Below are 9,163 nucleotides of genomic sequence, written 5' to 3'. Positions count from 1 at the left end.
GGAGTAGGCTATGTGCATTGAAATTTTCTGGTGCGCTGACAATGCCAACTGATTTCTTAATCAATGCTTACCATCGACCTGGTAATCAAATCACAGATAGGCTATAATCTAATAACGATGTATCTAAAAAGGTCTTTCATTTGAAGGGTCCCTGTCTATACTGACTTCTATTTTTATTCCATTATATTTCCATGAATGTGATGCACATAAAGCAATAACAAAAGGTAAATTACTTCAATTTTCTTTTCTTTTTCTTTTTAAAAGACACTTCAAAAAATCCATGTAAATAGTAGGTTTTGTAAAATAATTCAAGTTAACAAGTTAGATAAATGAGATCAGCTCTTTTCATTTACTATTGACAAACATTAACATAATAAATGATTAACAAATAATTTTTTAGTGACCAGCTTTTTCTTAAAGTTTCTTCTTTTTTTTAGGGATGGCCGGGCAGGTACGAATATGTCTTGATAAGTCCAAATGAAAATATTGATTGGTTTGATATTTTCATGACCAGTCTTATACATCAGAGAACACAATGGAAAATTCAATACAAAACATAATATTGGCAATCATTTTATAGCCTACTTACATGTACAATACACACATTTTTTTTATGAGACAAAAATCAAATATTTTTTGTAAGTTTTTATCAAATTTATATATCCTTTGAAACGTATCTGGGATTTTGATGCATGATAAAGATATCCATGATGCTAACAATTAAGGTCCATAATCAGCAATCACATGTAAACAAAAAAAGAAAGGAAATTGCTTTAGGGTAAATTACATTACAGTCTACCTTCGCTTCCAGTCTATACTCCTACACTCTAAATTCCAAGGATTTAATTAAATCCAAATTGGCTGTGGATAGTGGCCAGCCAAATATTTAATCGATTTTAAATCTGTAGGCTTAACTTTCAAATCTCAATAGATTTACATGTTTAAATTCAAATCTTTCAGATTTATATTTAAATCTACAAGGTTAAAAACTAAATCTAATATTCAGCTGGTCACCATTCACAGCCCATCTGGATTCATTTTTAAATCCTTGGAATTTAGAGTGTACCATGTACAATATAAAGCTGATGTTAAACTGATGGGGGGGGGGAGAAGTAGGGCAAAACTGAACTAAGTTCAAATATAAAATCAAGTAAACCCAACAGCACTAAATTCATATGTTTAAAGAGAAACTCCAGTAGTTGCAGTAAACACTGATTTCATGAGGAAGTCTGTAAAACAAGGCTTAATTGTCAGTATATCATCGAGGATCTAGATCTGGTACAGTTACATTAACTGAACTTTGTGAAATCTTGAAATCTACGCTGAAAAATGTTCATGCCGAAGATCCCCAACACAGATAAGTGCACGTGGGACAATGTATAATTATTGCTTAGAGCGTCGGGCCCGACGCTCTACCCGAATCCTGTGCTTATTTGCTGATTTCTCAGCAATTACACAATTTCTTCCAGAATCCTTCGGCACATGCGTTTTATTTATACAAACAGACATTTTGGTGGTCATTTCATTGGATTCTGTACGAACTCATTTTGCTGATGTGGTTTACGGTACACCATGTGGAGTGTTATAGAAACAGTGGATAGAAGAAGAGAAGAAGTGGATAGGCGAGAAAGTGGAGATTTGAGAATAGAGTATTCTTTCTTGAAAATAGTCCTGAAAAGGACTGTAAACCAGAAGGAATGTTGAGTGAGAACAGCTTGAGTAGTAGAGCTGATGAGGAGATGCTGGCTTGAGTCGGCGAGTAGAGATGATTAGTAGAGAGACTCGACGTTTCGGACAGGTTGACTGTCCGTCTTCAGGAGTGAGTGTTCGCTCGGCGTGCGTGCAGACGTGGGGGAAAGCTCTAGGCCGGCGGTCACGGCGGGCTGACGTCGTAGGTGGCGCTCTGTGCGTGGGTCGGCGGTTTTGGCGGGAAACGAGTAGGCGTCGTATGCGGACGCGGTGAGTAGACGGCGGCGTGAGTTACGGCGGCGTGTGTGTGTGTCGGCGGTGTGTACATCAATGGTGGCGTTCTGTGCGTGTTGGTCGGCGGACTCGTCGGGTAAGCTTCGGCGGGAGTGAGTGGGTGGCCTGGTGTACGGATGAGGTGTTGGGTCGTCGGCGGAGGTTGTAGCGAGGTGTCGGTGGCGGTGGTGTGTGTGTCGGCGGAGTCCCTGGTTGAGTTGGTGATGCAATCAGACTGCTGTGTTGGGTAGGAGGGCTCGGTGGAGTGACAGTGGACGGCTGGTTGTTAGTGGATTGGTTAGAAGTTTGATGGTGACGTAGGATTGGGTGCCAGATGCTGTTGATGTGGAGGCCAGGATCTTTAGGCACAGTGTTGTGTTGATGTATCTCAATGGCTTCCCTGACCCTTCTGGTATTCCAGTGCCGGATGTTGGTGATTAGGTGGCTCTTCTCCCATTCTATGCGGTGATTCTCTTGTTGTGCGTGCTTGACGATGGCGGATCGGTCCCAGTCGCTGCGTCGGTGGTGGGTCTTGTGTTCCTTGAGTCTGGTGTCGAAGTCTCGGCCGGTTTCTCCAATGTAGACTTTGCCGCAGTCGCAGGGGATCTTGTAGACGCCTGGTTGTTTGTTGGATGGGTGCTTGTCCTTATGAGAGTGAAGGATGGAGTGTAGCTTTCGAGAGGATTGGTGTCTGACGAGGATGTTGGCAGAGTGAAGGATGCGTTGTAGTCGGTGTGAAGTCTTGCCGATGTAGGGTAGTACTATGGTGGCGACGGGCTTGGTTTCGGATGGGTTTTCGGTGCTGTTGGTGCTGGGTTGGTGGCTGGGTGGTTGAGTCTTGATCCTTCTTCTGGGGTAATGGTTGATGGTGGTGAGTGCATTGGTCACGTGCTTGAGTTCTTGATGTAAGTGTGCCTTGTCGCTGAGTTGGTGGGCTCGTCTGACGAGAGTGTCGGCGACTGATGGACGGGTGGTGGTGTGAGCGGAAGTTGAGGTAGCGGTCTGTGTGGGTAGGTTTTCGGTACACTTGGTGAGATGGGAATCCAGATGGTGTCTTAGTGATGAGAACGTCTAGAAATGGAATTGAGTTGTCGCGTTGGGTCTCCATGGTGAACTTGATGCTGGGGTGCTGGTTGTTGAGGTGGTTGAGAAACTGATGAAGGTCGGGTTTGCCTATGCGGCCAGATGACAAAGGTGTCGTCTACGTAGCGGAGCCAGAGTGAAGGAGGTTTGTCCGCAGTCTTGAGTGCTTGGTGCTCGAAATGTTCCATGAAGATGTCATTTTGATATCGTTACCAAAACTAGCATTTACCTTTAACACAGTATCAGACTCTCAGTTTATTCATTGCCCCTACCCACCATCAAATCTTATTTGATTAATATTGTGAATAACCTACATTGTAGTGGTCTGCAAATTAGATTTCCTGCAATCTATATCAATCATCACAAGAGAATAGAGGTTTAACAAATGATTTAATTGTTCCTAATCTAAACATGTGGACAAGTAAGATGTGTGTAGTAAATTCAATTCATATGATTTTCCCCCATTAAGACACACTAAAATTAGAATAAGTATTTTTCCCTCAGACTTAAAAACCATGAATCTTTTCAAAACATCAATATTTGAGTGTTGACTACTTAAGGCATGGGGAATGGTATTATTTCAATTTTAATAGCTAACATAATCTTTGACTTTGAGGTTAATATGTATATAATTGAAGTAAACAAATTTATATTGCAATTTGCATTTCAGAGTTTAGCTGGTAGGCCAAGATCCCAGAGAGTAAAGGATCAACATTTTTAGAGCATTTCTTTCTAACAATTTTTTTTATCAGAATGGGCATTTTGAAATGCATTGAACTAAAAAAAGGTTTACAATGTATACGCTTTTTGTGATATACATGTACATGTATGTAAATCAACAATGCATTATAAATATTCATACATATTTATCAATATAAACAATATACCTTTAGGTGCATCCTTGTAATTTCAAAAATGAACAAAGTTTTTATGTTTTTGTTTAACTTTTTTTCTGTTTGATTTTATTGTCTTATGATGTACCGGTACATGTAACACTTATTGTTTAAGTTGTACATACTGTAAATGTATCATTGATTTCCTGTTTTATGTAATTACATGTATTTTACATTGTACCATATGCTTGTTTTGGGCCCCTGCTGATAAGCTCTTTGCTTCTTGTTTTTTTTTTTTAACGTTCCACTCACACGGTATTTGTTTGAAACCACAATGATTAATCCTTTTTGATCCAAGACACAATTTGAATTCAAACTCCATTTCTAAGAAAGAACATGTATCATGCATAGAGACACAAATATGCATGTAAGTAAATGTACATTAATGGTTCACTTAATTTTACAAAACCTTTTGATAAATACGCAAGTATTTACCTTGTTAGTTGCTCAAGGAGCTCCAACATTTGTATATTACCAAGGGTATCAACGATAGCTCTCTTCTTTGTTCTGAAAAATTTGTACATGGATACAATTTTGCTGTGAATTGAGTTTTCACCTGCAATTATCATGTGTGCTTCAAAAAACTGATTCCGCCAAATAATCAAGCATGTATTTGAATTCATTCTCAGTGTTGAATTAAAGCAGAACTGATGCAGCCATTACCAAGGGTAGGCTATCCACAAATTGCCTGAAATATACCTTGCGATGGCTGGTGAAAGGCATTTTTTTAAATTGTCTTCAATGGTAACTGATAATTAATCATATTTACCCTTTGTGTTTGGGTTTATACACCTTCTGAACTAACAGCTGCGATTATTCAAATTCGCGCAGAAATTTTGAACATGTTTAAAAATTTCCTGACAAATTGAAAAATTGTTGGTCATTTGTTTAAATTCACATCTCTTATTTAGTCCGCGGTAATCGTTCGTGTGTTATTTTCACACAGTCCTTCATCGCACTTTTGCCAAAGTGGACCGATCTCGATAGAACCCTTAAAAAAGCAACACAATGACACAAACGTACAAGAACGCCTGATCTATTCCCTCGTCTTCGTTTCTAATCGCACACCATATCAAAACATTTCTCACTGTTCGTTCGTCTTATTGGGTTATATCAACTTTTCGCACGCCCCCGGCTGCAATTTACTCGAAGAGGTGATCAGAAAATCAATATTCTTTGCATGTCATGTTTATCCTTCGCTTACCATTCGTTGATAAAATTTGACAATAGTTACTGATCACATGATTTGACAGAAATTTTATTTGAATTATTCGCGTGAATTTCATGCATATTTCCTATTCGTCACCCTTCGTCCACCTACTTTTGGTCAGGTGTGAGGGAGCTTTAAGCTCTTTAATGAACTGTTCTCCAAGCAGGCAATGCATATTGTCATGTTAGCATTACCCCTCTCCATTCTCAAAAGCACCAGACAAGAAGGCAGAAAGTCAAAATTTCTACGGGTGCATTTATGTGCCACTTTTTTACCCTAGAATCATAATCTGAATGATTTAAATCATGATTCTGCAGAATCACGATTGCGTTTAGTCAAAAGTGAAAGTAAACGTCTTTCAAATCACAAACATGAAACATGGAAAAAGGGGCGTTTGGAAAGACGTTTCTGTAGATTCACAAACGAAAAAAGTCGTATGAACGCAATCGTGATTTGAATCATGATTCTATGACCTCACTGTGTCGGGCTACTTTCGGTTTGACTCTTGCCAAGCTCAAGGTGCTCTCTCTATATGCTCATTTTATGTACATAATTATGTACTATGCATGCATTTCTTGTCATGTACAAGTTCTGTGTTGGTCATCGCATCGTCTACTACTTTTCTTTTTTTGGTCATGTCTCCAACTTCTAGTAAATGAATTAACTGGACAGACGTTGATCTCAGTTGCTGTTGAGTAAACAGTATCAATATTAAATTGGATCTACGCTTAAATCCACTTCCGAACACCATTTTGGATAAACCAACAAGATGAATAGAAGCATATACCCTATGATAGTAGTAAACAAATCTGAAAGCAAAATATTTTCTGAGAGCCAAAATATGTGCGAAAAATTCCTCTGTCAAACTGCGCACTGGATTGGCCCGAATCTGAGGAGAAACAGCATTGGAATGAAAGGTCGTCTAAACACTGATTCTGTGATATTGTGATTCATGTTTGTGTTTTGAATCATGATTCAAATCATGATTCTGGCTTGAGGTCACATAAACACAGCCTAAGTCTCTGGTATGACTCAACTAGGATCATACCAACAACCTATCATTCATGAGGCAGGCACGCTACCACTGAGCCACCAGGTTCGATATGTCACGTTTTTGTAACTTGCTGCAAAAAAAACCCCTAAAAATGGCTCATCTCAGACATTAGCCTTATCTTCATCAGCCCAAATCATTGAATTTAATAATTCTGCTCAGACTGAAAGAGTCATGGTGTCCTGATTCTTGAGATTAGTAAACTAAAGAGAGAACTAACAATAGCAACATATGAACACTTATCACCAGACAGTGCAATCATTGTAGAAACAAACAAATGTGATAAGAGTGGAAAAAAAAACTAAATGAGCGTACCTTTAGTGAATCCTCATTGTCTGAAAAACACTGAATTCTTCTTTTTTTAAAGCTAGAATCACAATCATGTATCAAAGTTAAACAAGCAATACAAAACATGGTTATTGCAAGAAAACATTAAAAGCTTCCAAGCTTTTTAAAGCTTTTTAAAAATCGCTGATTCTCCCGTATTTCAAACCAGTTTGAGATTTAAAAAAAAAGTGCAGGTCTGTGTGGCGACATGTAAATGTGCAGGACAACACTGACTCTTCTATTCAAGTCTTTGCCAAAGCAAGCCCAAGCCAAATGTATGTCAATGTAATATGTAATAACATCAAAGAATCATAATAGCATCAAACAATCTTTGCAACTACAATTCTGCAGAATCACGATAGAAATTAGGAAAAAAAAACTTGTAGTATACCTTTTCTAGCTTTTCAGGTTTGCATTTTGACAGAAATTTTATTTTCATGACTGATGAAAAAACCCTAAGATGCAACAAGTTGTTGAATTTTGAACTTAGATTGATTACAAAATAATACCAAATACTTTCAGTACTATTGAATCCAATCTTGAGCCCCATTTTTTATGTGTGAGTGTTAAGCCTTGGGGGCAATCTGGAATCCGGTTCACTGTAATTAATTGTGCAACACAGATCAAAGTTTATCATGTCAATTTGCAAACTCTATTTGCAAAGTGGTTGCATTTCCTTGAGAAAGATATGGGTATTCATGATACAAAATGATTACAAATGCGGGATTCCCCATTTTGTAATGAGGAATTTAATCCACATACATGTACATAATCCCAATTTAAATTACAAGCAAAATACATCCAATTATCCATTCTAATTACCTATCTGGAACAGGAGTGTTACATGAAAGGACTTTTTGTCTGTACATGTAGATCAAAATGTGTTTTCTCTGACAGTTACCATAGAAACAGTCCTCCTCAGCCAATCAAAATCAATAAAAGTTGTCAGAAAACAAGGGTTGAAGAAACATTCATCAGGATCAGGAATACATTAATTTCCAGCATAATGCAGATTTTTGGAACATGTATTTCACTTGTGTTTGCTACCCCCCCCCAAAAAAAAAAAAAATCTGAATGTTTTCAGAAAATATCAGTCCACTTCTTTAAATAAACAAGTAGACCATGTAAGTAAAATTTATTCTGAAGTCTTTGGAAACTTAGCCAGCTCTATTTTTGGCACAGTCATCACACTAAAAATATGTGGTTATCACCATTTTTTTTCTTTTGAGATTGTTTCTTGTCCCTTTAGATTGCAAGCATCATATTTTTATTTCCCAATGCACGATGATATGACCTCATAATGCAGTAGATCAACAGCACCCTTGGTTATTCTCTTTTTGTGGGCTTTGATTTGTTCCATTTTATTTCTTTAGTCTCACAAAACATGACTCTACAAATTGACCTGACCTGGCCTTCATTACAAATAAAGTTTTAAAATACATTGAACTGTAAAGAGGAAAATTGCATGATTACTTCTTTTACTGTGTATAATTTGTATTGTCTGGTTTATTTCTTTTGATAATTGTTTTCTGTAAATACAAAGTTTTTTTTGAAGGCTCAGTGGTTTTCACTCAGATTTCTCAATGCCCATAAAAATCAGCATTTTTTTGGGGGGTAAATCATGAATATGACACAACTTAGATCTTCTGTAATTTATTTCATTTTTACTTCTTCTATGTCAATTAAAAGCTGCTCTCATTTCTATAATTAGTTTAGACTACTATACACAGTACCAGTATTTCTACAAATTTCTACCTCTTCTACATGTGTATGTCAATGAAAAGCTGCTCTTATTTCTATAATTTGTTCAGACTACAATTTATACAAAGTACCAACAAAATATCTGAAACAAATCTCTAACAAAAAAAGCAAGATTCAATATAAAAAATTTCATTTTCATTAATTCTTCACTATTTTCTTTCAGAATTTTTCTCCTGTTTTATGAAAATCGCTGGACTTCAGATTAATGATAAAAACTACTACTAAATGAAAGCCCCCCATATTTTGGGGAAAGTATATAAATGTCATGGAGAAGTATTACTTCCCACAATACTGTACAACCAGACAATAGACATCAACCTTTTAGGAAATACATGTATGTTTTGTAAAAATGTACATCAATACAAAATTTTTAAAAGTGCTCAAGAATAGTTGTGTCTTGTGAATAACGCAATCAGGGAATTTAATCTAAAATGCAACATGAACCAGGAAGCAAGGAACGAACAGATACACGTAATGCAGTTTTCAATTTCATTCTCAAGTTAGTTACTTCATACAATAGTTTCCAATTTGGAAAATGCTTGATTACATCATATCCAGTTTTAACACACAGCCTAGACAACATCATGCAATCACGTAAACAAGGAGGAAATATACACTGAGCACTGCCTCACTTTGTATTATTCAGACTATTCAAGAGATATTCAGAGATAAAATCCGTTGAGAAACAAAAAGGTGTAACTTTTACACTTTAACATAGAATTAATGCCCATTCATCCCTCAAAGGAGATATGATCTACCCGAACCCAATCAAGATTCCACATCACACATGCAGCAGAAGTTCTACAGAACAGCATTAATATGCATGTTAAATTCTGATCGTTAGATAGCCGTAATTTGATAGCATCTTGCACGTAC

At 37.1% G+C, this 9,163-nt stretch overlaps 1 protein-coding gene across 1 annotated transcript; it reads right to left on the bottom strand.

Annotated features, from left to right (window-relative positions):
* Window positions 1-2,016: 2,016 nt before the first annotated feature.
* LOC121418115 lies at window positions 2,017-3,233 on the bottom strand. Its single transcript, XM_041611819.1, has 2 exons — window positions 3,078-3,233; window positions 2,017-2,964 (listed from the first exon to the last, which is right to left on the bottom strand). Exons 1-2 carry the CDS (start codon window positions 3,231-3,233, stop codon window positions 2,017-2,019), a joined length of 1,104 nt encoding a protein of 367 aa, XP_041467753.1.
* Between the last annotated feature and the right edge of the window lie 5,930 nt (window positions 3,234-9,163).

The sequence above is a fragment of the Lytechinus variegatus genome, chromosome 7 (genome assembly GCF_018143015.1).
Source record: "Lytechinus variegatus isolate NC3 chromosome 7, Lvar_3.0, whole genome shotgun sequence".
NCBI lineage: Eukaryota > Metazoa > Echinodermata > Echinoidea > Temnopleuroida > Toxopneustidae > Lytechinus > Lytechinus variegatus.
Note: the sequence above shows the minus strand (reverse complement) of the source record. Positions and strands in the feature narration are given on the sequence as shown.